The sequence below is a fragment of the Daphnia pulicaria genome, chromosome 5 (assembly GCF_021234035.1).
Source record: "Daphnia pulicaria isolate SC F1-1A chromosome 5, SC_F0-13Bv2, whole genome shotgun sequence".
NCBI classification, from domain to species: domain Eukaryota; kingdom Metazoa; phylum Arthropoda; class Branchiopoda; order Diplostraca; family Daphniidae; genus Daphnia; species Daphnia pulicaria.
In genome coordinates, this window is record NC_060917.1 from 1,888,003 (window position 1) to 1,903,995 (window position 15,993).

At 43.7% G+C, this 15,993-nt stretch overlaps 1 protein-coding gene and 2 long non-coding RNA genes across 7 annotated transcripts; 2 read left to right on the forward strand and 1 right to left on the reverse strand.

Annotated features, from left to right (window-relative positions):
* Positions 1 to 611: 611 nt before the first annotated feature.
* On the reverse strand, positions 612 to 3,750 carry LOC124341458. 5 transcript variants are annotated; one of them, XR_006918252.1, is made up of 8 exons: positions 3,618 to 3,750; positions 3,358 to 3,446; positions 3,113 to 3,280; positions 3,012 to 3,046; positions 2,094 to 2,938; positions 1,869 to 2,024; positions 1,064 to 1,799; positions 612 to 998 (listed from the first exon to the last, which is right to left on the reverse strand). It is a non-coding gene; the product is annotated as an uncharacterized LOC124341458 (long non-coding RNA). The 5 variants fall into 5 exon arrangements; XR_006918254.1 differs by having other exon boundaries at positions 3,113 to 3,296; XR_006918253.1 differs by having other exon boundaries at positions 3,358 to 3,491; positions 3,618 to 3,723.
* LOC124341619 lies at positions 3,663 to 5,184 on the forward strand. Its single transcript, XR_006918540.1, has 3 exons — positions 3,663 to 3,740; positions 4,777 to 4,874; positions 5,076 to 5,184. It is a non-coding gene; the product is annotated as an uncharacterized LOC124341619 (long non-coding RNA).
* A 4,367-nt stretch (positions 5,185 to 9,551) lies between these two features.
* Positions 9,552 to 13,652, forward strand: LOC124340695 (uncharacterized protein K02A2.6-like). Its single transcript, XM_046793300.1, has one exon. The coding sequence runs from the start codon at positions 9,552 to 9,554 to the stop codon at positions 13,650 to 13,652; it is 4,101 nt and encodes a 1,366-aa protein (XP_046649256.1).
* Positions 13,653 to 15,993: the final 2,341 nt, after the last annotated feature.

The following is a 15,993-nucleotide window of genomic DNA, read 5'->3' on the forward strand; positions in this document are numbered from 1 at the left end:
ACTTCCGTGTTCCGTCAGAGAGTCTGCTTCCGTGGCAAACCCAACGCAATTCCTTCGGAAATTTTTATCCGTGTTTACTTTTCCTCGGGTATCCGAACCAGCGAACATTAGTAAAGATTTAGTTTAGCTTGTTTTAATTCCGACTCCATTAATCAGCCGATTTACTATGGATAAAATTTATTTAAAAGTTTGATTGTCTCTTAAGAAAATGTATTGCTTGCAATGGTGATAAAAAGGAACACATATAATGCTGCATTGCTGCTCAACTGCTAAGGTAATGAGGAAAGACAAGATGAAGTTTATATACACGCGAAGCTCAATTAGACTGTAACTGATTTGGTATGGAGGTGAAGAAAACATCTCAAGGCGAAGATTTGACGCGGTTTCGCGCCTCATCGACAAGAGCTAAATGTTCTCGACGAGCTTGAGCAACTTCAGGAGTGTCCTGGACGGCTGCCGGAGCAGCATGTGCTGTATGCTGGAATTGGACAGGTGCCTCTGGCAATGCATTTGAGATAACTCTAAAGCCACCAGCTCCGGCTGTGTAATAGACTACGATTGGTTGGCCGTCGGGATTGATGTAGGTGTAGTGGCCCATCTGATTTCCGGCTGCATCACGGAAATTCGAAGCGGACTGGTCGGCAGTGACGTGACCAAATGCGGCTTGGCCCAGCTCGTCCTGTGAATGGAATTTGCTGATGATGGGTGATGGGACTGGCGCAACCTGGACAACAGCTGGAGCAGCAACCGGAAGGGCCGATTACCCCAGGCGTCACGGAAGTTGGAAGCCGCCTGTCCGGGATAAGCGTAGCCGTAAGAAGCTTGGCCGAGCTCATCTTGGGCGTGATACTCTACTGGGACATGGAGTACAAGGAGGGCGCCCAGGTGGCCACGGGTACCGGAGCAAAGTTCGCCGATCCAGCACTGACGAACGGATGGAAAGCCGTCAGCTGACAGTGGCAGACTGAAGCGGCCATAACAAATAATGACAACGCAATCTGTTGAATAAAAAAAATGAAGCCGTTACTGAAAAGAATTGACAACTTTAAAAAAATAAACTTACAATTGATTGCATGTTGATTCGCTTGTAAGTTGCTGGAAAGCGCTGGGAAGCGTTAGGTTTGAACTGATTGTACTTCGTTCACGGCGTCCTATTTATACCCCCCGCACAACACTAGCCGAGAGAACAAAAAGATAACCATCGGGAGGACAAGGTCAGGTTCGTAGTTATCGTTCGGAAAAATCGGAACCGATTTATTCCGGGATGGGCGTCAGTGGATGAGGTCCATTGTTCCTTCCGCCTTTCTAAAAATTTCCAAGAAATAAGGAGACGTCGTTAAAATGTTTGTTCCAAACTGACCTTGCACCCGCAGTTGGGTGTGTACAACAATGTTGTCCTTTGTAGGCTGTTACACATGGAAGTAACTACTGACAACTCACACAAAATGAGTGTATTTCTTCAACATGAAATTAATCATTTTCTTACATTGCATGAACTCAAAACATTTTTTTCCTCTAAAGAATCGAGACAAACTTTAAAAAATTTCTGACCTGGTTGCAAGAGACAAGAAACGAACAGATATAAGCAGCTGCAAGAGAAAAGATCGACGTCAGTACAGATCCATTGAAAACACAGTCTGTACTTGGATGCAAAGCTTAATTGGCAAATTTTGCTCCATTCGTCAGTGTAAAGTGTTTAACCTCGGACGAGGCAAGTCCCAAAAAGAATCAGAGCCTCCATGCACGCTCCGCGCTATAGCTTTGATGGAGGCTGCCATTTCTTCCGGATTGACGGGAGTCTACAAGATGAGCAGAAAAGTAAATTTACCGAAATGAATCAACGCATCTGTAAGATTCTGCATGATTACTTTATCTTCTTCAATATCTGTGTCCTGTCGTGTCCTGGGAACGATAATTTGACATAGCAGGTACTCGCATAGGAAGGGATTTGGCCAAGGCACTATCATCGTCTGACCTCAAAGGCTGGCGACCGGGTATATTCATTCCTTCAGCATAACATGAATCTTCCCAAAATATGTTCACACATAAGACATAGTTAATATTTGATTTGTTAAAATGAGCAACCAGCTTACCTTCACTATCAGGATCGGAAGTGTCATCAAAAGGATTTCGATTGTCCAAATAATCTGGGTCAAATTCGAAGATATCGTCATCAGGATTAGTCGAAAAGCCGCGTTTAAAAGGCGGAGCAAGAATTTCCTAGCGCGCCAAACGACCGGAAACAAGCGGCCGGTTGGCGCTGGAAATTGGAGACCGGCCAAGCCAAGCCACGCCAAAAAAACAAAACAGAACAAAACAAAACAAAAAACAACCCGTGAAAATTCACTGTAACATCAAACTGTTACTAACTCTTACCCTTTCTCTCTGGGAGAAAGAACGATTTCAGTTAGAAAAAAAGAAAAAAGGAAGAATTGAGCCATTGAGACAATCTAGATGGAAAATCAGGGGACAATAGTCACTGGCAACCATTTGCGCCTTGTGGCAACTCCTAGAAATTCGATAAATAAATTTGATGCTGTAGCAACACAAACGTGATTCAATCATATTTGCTGCAGTGTATAAGCACGCTCGTAGCTGTAATGACACGAGCCCGATTTATCAAGTTCGTGTGATTTTTTTAGGGTTAGATCCGATTTTCTTTTCTAAATACACAATTTACTGACACCTAGACAATGACAAGTTAATTCATTTAATCGATATAATTTCATCCAATATTTGTTTGAGCTTATCTGGAAAAGGACTAGGTTCTACAAGTCCTGGTATGAGATCAAATTGCTGTGGGTTCATAGATGCTGCTACTCTGATGAGAAAAAAAAAATGAAACTTTTCTGTTTTTACTGGGATCATTCTGCTTTTTCATCCATTCGGCTATGAAATTTTTAAGAGGATTGCAGCATCATGGCCCTGAAAACAAATGCTTTAACGGCAAACATTTTTTTTACACAAGTTTGAAATTTCCTTTTCATATAACAACTGACAGTTCCACAAACCTATGGGTTAATCAGCCTCCTCTAATGGAGGATCACTAAAACAGTGAAAACAGAATAATGTAATTATTAGAAATATATTTGAATTAACAGTACTATGTTACTGGCATTGTAGGTGAAAGGATGGCTGGCCAAGAGTCACAGCACACGAGTTCACCCCTTCTTATGACCTTGTCCTGGTGGTCTGTAGTTGGGATGCAATGCCAATCTATCTTTTCTCTTTTTTTTTAAACATCTTCCAAAAAAAGTGGTGCTAGTAGAGCTTTGATTTCCTGCATGAACAAAACACTGATCTTAATTGACAACCATACATGATGAGCATACAGCCATTCAAAGAGTGAACTTATACTCGGTAGATTGAGATTTGGTAGCATAACAATCATGATGATCATATGAAGATTATCATAAAGAGTAATAAATACAGCTGGTATTTGGTAGCTGAATTTGTGAGTAATACGACATATTCAGAAAGTTGTTGCTTAACTGGGAATGGCAACAATCCATGTATACACAATGAAACAATGGAAAAGAATCGAAACAAGGCTAACACTAACTGTATAGCCTATGGAGAAATACAAAAAACCTAATTTAAGGCAGGCACAGAATTACCTATCATATAATAAGAAGCAGATGAGAATGGTTTAGTTAGAAACACCATTTCGCTAAACATAGACGTGCAAATATTCTCTCATCTCTCTCGTTACTCATTTCGTTCTTTAGCACAAATGTCAGGTATTTTTTGTGTGTACTGCCATCTAGGGGCGTCCCTAAACTGCGAAAGCGAAACGCGAAACGCGAAACGCCTAAAATGCGAAACAGCTGTGCGAAACGGACCCAAAAGTTGGGACCCTGTTTCGCATTTTAGTCTTTGGGTCCGTACTAAACTGCGAAATCGGTGTGTGCGAAACGTCGCAGTGTAAACGTCTTGGTAGCAGACGACAATGGACGCCGTCAACAAACAAATTATTAAGAGTTTCAAATTTTCGAGACTTCGAGTTTCGCGCACCTTATGGCTGGTCCGCTGGTCTATTTGTGTGTTGACCATGAATACGAAATACCTTGAATGCAATATGCAATAGGTGTTTTTAATTAGAAGATTGGTATAAAAAAATTAATGGAACTTCTCGTTTCCATGTATCAGTATCAATCAGATTATAACATTCTTAATTTTAAGGAAAGTTTTAGCTAATTAAATTTTAGCTTGATTTGGAACATGGTAGCTTTGATTTTTAGCTTGATATAAGGCACTCATACTGTTATGGCCGATTCTTTCTTTGTGCACGTACCTACTGGTTGATTTAAATTATTTAATGTAATGTATAATCCCTGGGCCATTACCTAATATTTTATTATTTAAAAATATCACCATAACGTGCTGCTCTATGTCTTTCATTAGTTTAATAATCGTAAAATGCGCATTAAAACATACAGGGGTAGTGGCGAAGAAATCGAATTTGATTGCCCCCCTTCCTCCTTTAATGCCTCATCATAGCGGGAGACAATGAAAAATGGCGGCAATCTCCGTCAATTTGGACCTCTGTGGAGAAAAGGAAAACTTTTTGTTTCGCAAGATGTTTCGCTCTTTAGTATGCCCTCCGGCATTTGGTCCCGCGAAACGGTCCCAAAATTTTGGTCCGTTTCGCACAGCTTTTCCGCATTTTAGGCGTTTCGCGTTTCGCGTTTCGCTTTCGCAGTTTAGGGACGCCCGCCATCTAGCGGCAAGTCTCAAATTTGTTTTTAAATGCAAAATAAATTTCTTACCCTCCAGAACAAGAGCTTGTAATCATCACTAATAAATGGAGAAGCTCTTTAACGAAGAGATTCCTCCAGCCGGAGATCTCTTTTAAATCCGGGCAACCGAAAATTGTAAGTTTTTATAATTTGCCTATCTTTCACTATCATTCTTTTTGGGGTATTCGAGCTAGTAGCGTTTTGATTTTTGCTACTAATACCCTCCTCTACGATTAGTAGCAAAAATCAAAACGCTACTAGTTCGAATACCCTCGAATACCCCAAAAAGAATGATTGTTCCTACGAGATTTAACGAATATTCGATTTATTGCACAGGTTGCTCGATGCGCAAAGTGCAATTATGAGTGCGCCATCTGCCCTATACTGGCCAACTACCAGCAACTGAAGATGATTAAAGAATTTTTCAAGAATCTTCACAAAAGCTGCAAAGGTTGCATTCTCAAATATTTTTTTTTTTTTTTACAAATGTTTTGATTATTTACGCTTTGTTATTAATAAAAATTGCAATGTCTTTTCTTTAATAGCAAAGGTACTCCCTTGGAAATCTTTGCACCCCGACCTCAAGCAGCCTAACCCCGAAGCCGAAGATGATGGAAGCGGCGCAGAGGCAGCAGCAGCTCCGGCTCCGACAGCTTCGGTTCCGATAGGTACTGTATCTTTGAAATTATTGTACATAATTATTGATGAACTGCTTGATTTATTTAAAGCATTTCACATGTCTTGCCATTATTAGTGAATCCAAATTTGGCTTCTCCTGTTCTGTGGTTTTCCCGACAAAGGAATCGTCTTGGCGGTGACGGTCCAGCCAGTCCAGGTTCTCAGCCCTACCGTTCTTCCCAATGTCCCCGTGAACCAGAATCTCCTTCTGCCTCCCCAGTAGAAAAGCAACAGTATCTTCGTAAAAAATGAGGAGGATCGAAGGCATGAAGGTAACAAATAGCTATTTAATCGCAAATGAATTATATTTGTCTAACTGGTATTTTTTTTTTATCAGGGTGCCATTATAAAAGTTACACTATCAAGTTATACAAGTTACATTATCATATTCAGTTAAAATTTCTACCATCTTCCGCTGGCAGCGTTTTCACCAGCAATTTAGGTGTGGTGATTTGTCTGTCTTTTCCTAAGCAGCAATAATCCATACATTAATTGCTGGTAGAATAATCTTCTATTTCCTCCCTAAAGAAGTAGATGTTGTGATTCAATATACTTAAAACATTTCTTTGATTCCTTTTTTAACAGCTAACAGCAGCCATCATCGAAGAAGTTGAGGAATATTTGAAAAATGTGACATTATACTCATTTGGAAGCTCTGGGTCATCTCTATCTTCTTCCCTTGTCCTCTCCACAGTCATCGCGATCTTGTCGCGGTCGTGAAGAGTTACCACCGTTCTTCCACTACCATCAACTCCGGAAGCTTTTTAATAATTTATTTTTTTAAAAACTCAAATTTAGTTTCTCTTATCGTCTTAATCGAGATTTGAACCTCAATCCCTAGGATTGGTAGCTCAGGCTGATGTCCATTACACCACAGCTGACACGAGAGCAGAATGGAAAGCACTGGTCCAAATGGTAGCTCGCTACCCAAAAGCCGAGACACTTATTTAACACAACATGTAACCGCATGATATGACAGTGACTGATGCTGTTGTTATTCGAAATATTTAAAATTTCAATTTGTTTAAAACTCCATCTTTAATTAACGGAGACTTGAACCTCACACCTTGAGCAATCTTTTCTTTCCTCGTAACCTAGGTTGCTGACCATTATACCACCGTTCACATAGAAATGAGGATAAAAACTTTGGGACGTATGGGGTCCCAGGTTAACCCCCCTTTAACTGATCCCTCTCCCATGGGTACGCAAAAAAACCCACCCGCCCGCCCCAAATTGCCCCCTTTCTGGCCGGCTTGGGCTGCGCGTCAGTCCCGTAAAACTTTGAACGCGTTTTACAGGCACTCCCGCTTATTTGCATACCCTAAACCCTATTACTATTACAATGCATACCCCCTATATTAAAAATGATCAGCGTGAATAGATCTGTAATCCTGTACCTTTCGTTTTTCGATATAAAAACATCTTTTGCTAGGTAAAAGCCCAACTACTTAATAGCGCCCTGGTAGCACGCCTCTATCTATAGGATGTACGTCGCCCATCTTTTGCAGCCGAGTGAGATGTCTTAACCCGACGTCCATAGGATTGCCTATGTCTATACTAATGTCGCGCTGTAAGACATCTAAATGGGTACGGCTTACAGCCGTCTTCAAAAGACTTAAATTTAAGCAAAAAGAAAAAAAAAAGAAACGTTTCTCGATGGGCGCGAAACCACGTTCTTTGGATTGGTACTCCAGTGCTCTACCCACTACACCACTCTATATTACTTTTTAACTGTGTTTTGTTCAACGGCTTTAAATTAATACTAGCAGTTAAAATTATGAAAATGTAAAGTCCTTGTCTTCCTAAGCTATCCTGTGGACAGATAATTTGACTAATTTGACATCTCACAGACGTCATGATACGTCTGTCTGTTAAGCGTCTAATTTCTAGACACAAATGGATGTCCGTGATCGTATGAGAAACGTAGATCTATAGGACATCTATACGAAGATAGCATAAGGCCGTAGTAAATTGAGTATCTATGTGATATCCAATTTAGGTTGCAGATAGATCAGATTTGATTTAGACATTAAGACATCTATATGATAGACGATGGATGTAAGTGTGCTACCAGGGCGATCTTCAGCGAAACTCCCGTTATGCATATCGAATCGGGGATTGAACCATATTCTACATACACTGAAATTGTGTACTATAACAACTCCACCATAGACTAATACTACATTTTGAACATGTTGAACGAAAATTGCTTAGTGCATGCTGCAAAGATAGGGACATATTTTACTTATGTATGTACGTATTCTAACAAGAATCCTAGCATTACAAAAAATTTCAGACCCATCACGTCCCTAGCAAGACAGAAATAGGGGTCGTTTTAATATAAGGGGTGTGTAATAGTTTTAGGAATGTAAATGTTTGCAAAGTGGTTATAGCATTCGTAATCTACACTGTAATTTAGAGTTCAATTCCTAGTTGAACCAAGTTTCGATTGAATGATATACGCTTTTGAAGAGTGACGGAGATATAGGATCGGTCTAAATAGGCCCGGCAGATAGGACCGGACAAAATAAGACCCTACGAAATAGGACCAATTTAAAATGAAATCTAGAGCGGTTCTATTTCTCCGTCAAAGTGAGACTATTACATTTCTCCCTTTCATTTCTAAGTTCCATAAGGAATTCTAAAATAAATTCATAGAAATTTCGACCTATTTTCAATGAGAGAGAAGGCGGAGTGATGTGCGATACTTCCGCCGCCGTTTATATTCTTTGCCGTAGCTCAAACCATGATGAGTGAAATTCACAGATTGCCGTTTCGTTTTTCACATGATAGCTAGCTGATTCCCGACTTTATTTTTTCATGAAAATATTCCCAATGATGTTATCTGTAAAATTCATTTGTTACAAACGTCGTTTTCGCTTAATAACTATCGCTAATTTTAAAAATAAACAGATTTCTGTGTTTTCTTCGCCATTTGTTTGTTCCGTAGCTCGATCCCACCCCTTCAGCGGCTCAGCCTTGAACGCGTCTCCCCCTTCTACCTATGCCAATGCCAGTGCTCGGATGAAATAGGAAATTAAACAAATTTTATGAAATAACTCTTACGGATTGATTTCATAAACAATTTCATGTTTTTTAAAGCAACAAACGAATATTATTTTTAAGTTTCTTTTGGCCTTACTATACGGACCCATGTTTCCCCGTCTTCTTACATGTCACAGGTGGTCTAATGGTCAGCATCCCGGCTTGACATGTCGAAGGACAAAGGATCGAATGTCAATGGAATGACTTGGCAATGTCGCTCCCCTCCCCTTGCAGCATAGAGACGGCAGTTGGACCTAGTACGTTGACGAGCGAATACATCCTGTTTCTCTCCTCTCAATTCTCTCATCGTTTCACTTCATTCCATGGCGCAGTTGATATATTCTTAGTGAATTCCCGAACTTATTCCCTGACTCTCATTCAGTTCCGGTAGTGTGTGACTGTGAGGAAATTTTCAACTCGTTTCTTGTGAATTTTCCCCCTGGCTTTGTCCCGGCGTGGTCTTGTGGAGGCCGCCATTTTGGTTTTGAGTGTGTTTCTCCCTTACACCGATCCATTTTCTATCGTTCTTTATCGCCGGCATCCCTTGCCATAGTTTCATCCTCGTTCGAATTCATTGATGTCATTTTCCCCCATTTTTTTTTTTTTTGCGTTTTCGTGCATCGATTGTCCGTTAAATTCACACCCCATTTCATTCTTGAAGAGGGCCCACATGTTGCGTGCCCGCCATTCTTTCTTTCACCGTCAACGTTCGGCACATTTGTTTCATTTTCGTCCTTTCATTTTCACATTCACATCTTTCATTTTTTTCTGTTTTTTCTTTCGCCCATCAGTCGGATACCCTACATTTCCGTCGATTTCATTTTCAACGTTTCCCTTCCGTCATTTCATTTTCACTTTTCAATATTTCATTTTTTTTTGTTCTCTCTCGCCCACCAGTCATATACCCCTCGCCGTACTAGCCACTCATTTTCATTCAATTCTTTCATTCAGCCCCGTTCAAATACTTCATTCAATTCACTTCACTTTGTTCATTCAATTCAATTCGCTTAGTTCATTCTTTTTCATCCGGTCTCCCTCGTTTGTCATTGCCCCCCATCTTGTTGGTGATTCATTTCCCGTGGTGTCGCGATGCCTCCCAAACCATTCAAACCGTATGGCACGCCACCCCATCTGGACTTAGAAGAATTCAAAGACAACTTCGAGATATGGCATCAGCAGTGGAAGATATTTCTCTCCCTCTCCACCATCAACACGGCGCTGCCTCAGGGTGACCGCCCGGAATACATTGCAAACATTCTCCTGTCCTGTCTCTCGAATGCGACACTGAAGGCGGTGTTGACAATGGGTCTATCCGAAACCGACTTGGTGGATGCTGACGTCATTATCAAGAAACTGCAGGAGCGGTGCAACGCTGGCCGAAATTGTCATGTTTGGCGCCAGCAGTTTGCGTCTCGTGTTCAGCGTGATTCCGAGTCAGTCGAAAATTGGCTCGGCGACCTTCGAGATATTGCTCGCAAGTGCGAGTTCGAAAAGGATTGCTGTGCTGCCTGCCAGAACACACGTCTGTTGGGACAAATCGTTTTCGGTGTTTCTGACGACGAAGTGCGTCGCAAGCTTTTGGAGCTCGGCGCTAAGCTGACACTGGATAAAGCCATCAACATTATCCGCACGGCAGAGGCTACGCGTCAACAGTCGTCCAACATGAAGCAGGGCGCCACAGCACCGGTGAATCAAATCAAGTCTTCTACAGGAAAGCGCCTCAACGACAAACAGGCCCCGCCTCCGAAAAGTCAGTACCGCGGTAAACCATCTGTTCGTTGGCATCCGCCCGGTTGTCATCCGTATGGTTGCTGGAACTGCGGATCAGCTTCACGTCATGCTAAAGAGGAGTGCCCTGCGTTCGGGAAGGAATGTCATACGTGCCACAAGTCGGGTCATTTCCAGTCCGTGTGCACTCAAGGTAATTCGTCCCCGAAACCCGAGACGGCCGGCAGTATTTTGATTCAGTCCATCCTTCACAACGACATGGTCCGGCTCAGTGTCACCCCTGCCTGCAGCGTTGAAGAGTCGTTCATTCAGATGCTTCCGGATACTGGAGCGTCCATCGATGCCATTCCGGCTTGTTTATACCGGTGTCAGTTCAAAGACATTCCGTTGTCTTCTCATGGGCCCAAGGCAATCACTGCTACAGGTGCTCCAATAGTGTCACTGGGCCAGTTTCCGGCATCGTTTGTTTGGGCCGCCAGTTCCGGTGGTCCGGTCGTCACTTCAATCCACGTTCTTCAAGATCTACAGCAACCGGTCATCTCGAAAGCGACGCAGAAAAAACTTGGAATGCTCCCCGCCCAATACCCTCACGCTTGTGTATTGGCGGCTATTACCACTTCCCCATCGGATGTTCCAAAGTTGCCAGATATCCAATCGACATTGAGTGAGTTGATGAAGGAGGTGCCTTCAATATTCGACGGTGTTTGCCGACCCATGCGCGGCGCACCCTGCCACTTCCAGCTCAAGGACGATGCTGTCCCCTCATCCATCCGTGGTTCACGCCCTATTTCCGTTCCGCTGATGCCGAAGGTCAAACGCGAGTTAGATTCATTGGAGAACCAGCAGGTCATCGCCAAAGTATCTGAACCGACGGCGTGGGTCCATCCCATAGTGATTGTTCCAAAAGCGGACGGCGAAATCAGGATCTGCGGTGATTTCACTTCTCTCAACCGATGCATCATCCGTCCGATTTTCGAGGCCCCGACACCCTTTCAGGCGGTCCGCACGATCCCTCCGGGAATGAAATTCTTCACTGTCATCGACGCTCTCAAAGGCTATCATCAAGTGGAACTTGACGACGAGTCCAGCCTCATGACGACCATTTCAACTCCGTATGGCCGCTACAAATACCTTCGCCTGCCTTTTGGTGTTTCTCTCGCCGGTGACGACTACGGTCGGCGTCTTGCCGACATTTTTGATGATTTCCCGAACTGCCGGCGTGTAGTCGAAGACGTTCTGGTCTTTTCTGCCACTTGGGACGAACACGTTAGTCTCGTACGGCGTTTATTTCATCTCGCGGCGGAACATCAAATAGCCATCAACGTGAAAAAAATTGTTTTTGCTCAACCCTCCGTGTTGTTTGGCGGCTACGTCGTCAGTGAGAGTGGTTTCCTGCCCAATCCGGATCTTCTCAAGGCCATTCGTGAGTTCCCGAAGCCAACATGCGTTTCAGAGATGCGGGCCTTTCACGGCCTCTGTCAACAAGTTGGTAACTTTTCAGACGAATTGGCAACCCTTCTTCGCCCCCTGGCTCCCCTCTTACGAAAGGATTTTGTATGGGAATGGACTCAACAACACGAAACGGACTTTCAGGCTGCCCGGGCCGCCTTATCTTCGTCGTCCGTTTCCAAATTGGCGTTTTACAACCCGGCTCACCCGACGTCCCTCCATGTTGATGCTTCTCGTCTGCGCGGATTAGGCTTCATCCTCCGTCAGCAGCAGACCAATGGCAGTTGGAATGTCGTCCAAGCTGGATCCCGCTTCCTGTCGGATGCCGAGTCCCGCTACGCCATGATTGAACTGGAGTGTTTGGCTGCGGCATGGGCGATGCGGAAATGCAGGCAATTTCTTGAGGGACTTCCATCGTTTAATCTCTTTACGGATCACCGCCCCTTGATCCCCATTCTAAACGATTACTTTCTAGGTAAGCTAGACAATCCCCGGATTTTGCGCCTTCGCCTTTCCATGCAGCGATATTCTTTCGTCGCGTCGTGGGTTCCTGGAAGAAATAACGTAATGGCCGACGCGTTATCCCGTTCTCCTGTTGATCAGCCTTCTCCAACCGATGAAATTGCAGAAGGCCCCCATTCTGCTTCCGAGCATGTTCACCTGATGGATGTGATGGAAGGTTCAAGCTCCAACAATCCTGATATTTTGCTATCATCAGTATCTGCTGCATCGGCCGTCGATCCTGCGCTGATTTCTCTCCGTCACACCATTCTACAAGGTTTTCCTAACGATAAATGCAACCTTCCTTTAGATCTCCGTCCGTTCTGGCAGGTCCGCAGTCAACTTTATATTGATGGGGACCTCATCCTTGTCGGCCCTCGTGTTGTCATCCCGGTTTCCTTACGTCAAGAAGTTCTCCGGCGGCTCCTTCAGATGCACCAGGGAGCAACGAAGATTCGTCAGCGCGCCCGTCAATCGGTGTATTGGCCGTCCATAGACAATGACATCGTTATGGCCGTCAAGTCTTGCCCAACATGCTCCGAGCTTCTCCCTTCCAACCCGTCGGAGCCCCTTCTTCCACACGAACCGGCATCCCGTCCGTTCGAATTTATCTTTGCCGACCTTGGCACTTTTCGCGGTCGCGATTTTTTGATTGTTGCCGACCAGTTCAGTGGTTGGCCCCAGGTGTACCCCTTTCCAGACACCAACACATCGACACGCCGAATCATCGACGCCCTCCGCTCCTTCTTCACTTGCGGAGCAGGCGCTCCTATCAAGCTTTGGTCAGACGGTGGCCCGCAGTTCAAGTCGGATGAGTATCTAACTTTCCTTCGAGAATGGGACATCTCTCACGGCCGGTCTTCTCCTCATCATCCCAAGTCTAACGGTTATGCGGAAGCTGCCGTGAAATCAATGAAAAAACTCATTGCTGGATCCTGGACCTCAGGTTCCTTTGACCTGGACAAGTTTGGAAAGGGCCTCCTCCTCTTCCGTAATGCTCCCATTGCTGGAGGCGCATCCCCTTCTCAGGTGGTCTTTAACCGACCCACTCGTGACCTAATCCCGGCTCATCGTCGTTCGTTTGCGCCTGAATGGCAAAAGGCTGCCGGAATTCTCGAAAAACGCGCACTCCGCGCCAAAGAACTCCGTACATTCCATTACAACCGCACCACACGCCCACTTCCTGCCCTTCGCGTCGGTGATAACGTCGTCATTCAGCATCACCGTTCCAAACGCTGGACAACTCCGGGAGTCATCGTGGAAGTTGGCGCATTCAGGGACTACTTGGTAAAGACCCCCGCTGGTCGGCTTTTCCGTCGTAATCGACGTTTTCTTCGTTTGCATTCCCCTACGGCCGTGCCTCATAGCCCGTCTCCGGCGCCAAATAGTGTCCATCCTCCGGTTTCATCTTCTTCTCCGACGACAGCAGCCCCTCCTGTTTCCGCTACTCCCGCTGACACATCACCGGCCGGTCCTCGTCGCTCGACGCGTCTCGCGGCCAAGAAACCGTAATTCCCATACGCTGGTGAACTAGTGTTCTTAACGGAATATTATTTCATTCATTCATTTCGTGTTCATTAGTCCCCTGCTTTGGCTCATTATTCGTCCATTCATTTTCTTATTGTTCCTTTCTCTTTCCATCACTTCCCCTTCAGCCGTCTTCTGCTTTTGTGTCATCACATGTTTCTTTTTGGTTTTCGTTTCCCCCCCCCCCTGATCATCTCTTGTAACTTCATTGTTTGTTTGTCTGTTTCGTGATTTGTCCCTTGGAGAAAAAGACATGGAATGACTTGGCAATGTCGCTCCCCTCCCCTTGCAGCATAGAGACGGCAGTTGGACCTAGTACGTTGACGAGCGAATACATCCTGTTTCTCTCCTCTCAATTCTCTCATCGTTTCACTTCATTCCAGTCAACCGAGCAATTTCGAAAAAATTGAAAATGTTTAAATTTAAAAAGACAATTGCACCCAGAGCTTCAAAATGAGTGTAATCTAACATTTTTGAAATTTTCGACCACCGATCTTCCACTTACATTAACTCCGGAAGCTTTTTAAGTTAAATTTCTCAAAAATTGAATTTATTTTCCTAAATGACTTACCGAAATTCGAACCTCACTCCTTTGGCATGGCAGCCCAGATTGCTGACCATTTGACTACCGTTGACCTGTATAATTTAAGGGAATGCATGAGCCGTATGGCAGCTAACCATCGATTAAAGACATTGACTAATGTAATGCAACATGTGATCGCATGATATAGGAGTGACTGGTGCAGTTGTCTTTATAAAATTTAAAAATTTCAATTATTTCGAAAATTCTATTTTGACTTACCCGAGATTCGAAACTAAGACCATTGCCATTGTAATAACTTGCGCTGCGTGATGGCGTAAATTACTAACATAAGAATTAAAATATAAGAGAAAGATACTACTAAGACTTGTATTTACCGCATTATTACACTGATAAGAGAATGCTGGACAATCGATGATACGTCTGGTCAATACAGTTGAGGGAAGTGGAATTAAGGTGAAAGGAAGAGTCTGGTCAGTGAGAGAATTTCGGATAGGGTAGAATCGAGTAGTGCAGAGGAAGAACAGTTTAGACGGAACTGGCGGAACTGGCGTAACTGAACTGCCGGACTGAACTCAACTGACTCCGAACGTCACTGCCTTGAACTTTTTACTTGCTAGTTCTATTTATTACATTTTGAAATGTTGAAGAATGGGGCGCATTTTTTAGTAGCGTCAGCTTTTGGCCTTGGCTTTTTCATGAACAAAGGGGCATTTTTAGAAAGGCATAAGGTTTAAATTGTTCTGGAAGTTATGGGTCTAGTTTGTGTCGGTTACTCTTGGCCTTGACTCTTTTCAATAGCCAGGGTGACTTTAGAAAGTCAAGTGTCCCTTTTTACATGCTATGAGCCTGGCGGAATCCTTACATCACTCCCCCTCCCCTTTTGTTGCGTCCCGCAACAATTAATCTTGGCTTCCGAATTTTTTGAACATCAATTGAATGTGATTCCTTGCTTACGACTAGGGACACGATGTCATGGATACAATTTCCCATGACTGTAGACTTTGTCAGTTTCGTGCTCCCAAGTTGAACCATATAGCAGGCATTCTTTTTGGCAATCATTATGTAGTTCTAGCCTTTTAATTGGGTATTGAATGTAGACTCGCTTTTTGCATGGCCTTAACTTCCACAAGCTAGACCTTACTCTTCACATAACAGGGAAGAGAGAACGTGTCGTAATGAAAGGATTGGAAAAAGAGTAAAAGAAAAAAATTCTAATGATATTAAAAGGGAGCACTATTGCAAAATTATACAATGTCATGTGGATATTTTTATTGAGGTCTTGGTCTTCTTGGGATGAAAGCCTCGCCGTCTGGGCCGTATTGTGGGCGTGGTTAACGTGGTTGTCTCGGTTTCTTTCTTCGTGGTGGTTCAGTTGATTGTTCTGCGGCTGTTGATCGGGATGAATATGTATCGGCAAGTGGCATGATGATAACTGGCGCAGGTGTGGCTGCTGCGAGCCCTTTGGTTTTCATTTGGTTTTCTCGTAGCGTTCAGCCGTTCGTGAGTTATTCACGAGAAAAACAGATTTCTCCGTTATAACGTATATGTTTTCCAGTGGTGGGCAGAGCTTCAGAGCTTCTCTTATTCCTGATCAGCGCTCAATTCAAATTTTTGGAATCTTAAAAAAAAACTCCCGCACGCTACGTCCGATCCAGACAAGACAACGTTTTTTCTTCTTGGAGATGAAAATTGAGTTTGTACGGAAAAATTCACGATTTTCCGTTGATAATTAATTTTTTACTATGGAACTCTTCTATTTGTCAATAGGATATTTCAAAAATT

Bases quoted from the DNA above. Each gene is read 5' to 3' on its own strand.
- LOC124340695 (XM_046793300.1), top strand. From the start codon at position 9,552: ATGCCTCCCAAACCATTCAAACCGTATGGCACGCCACCCCATCTGGAC.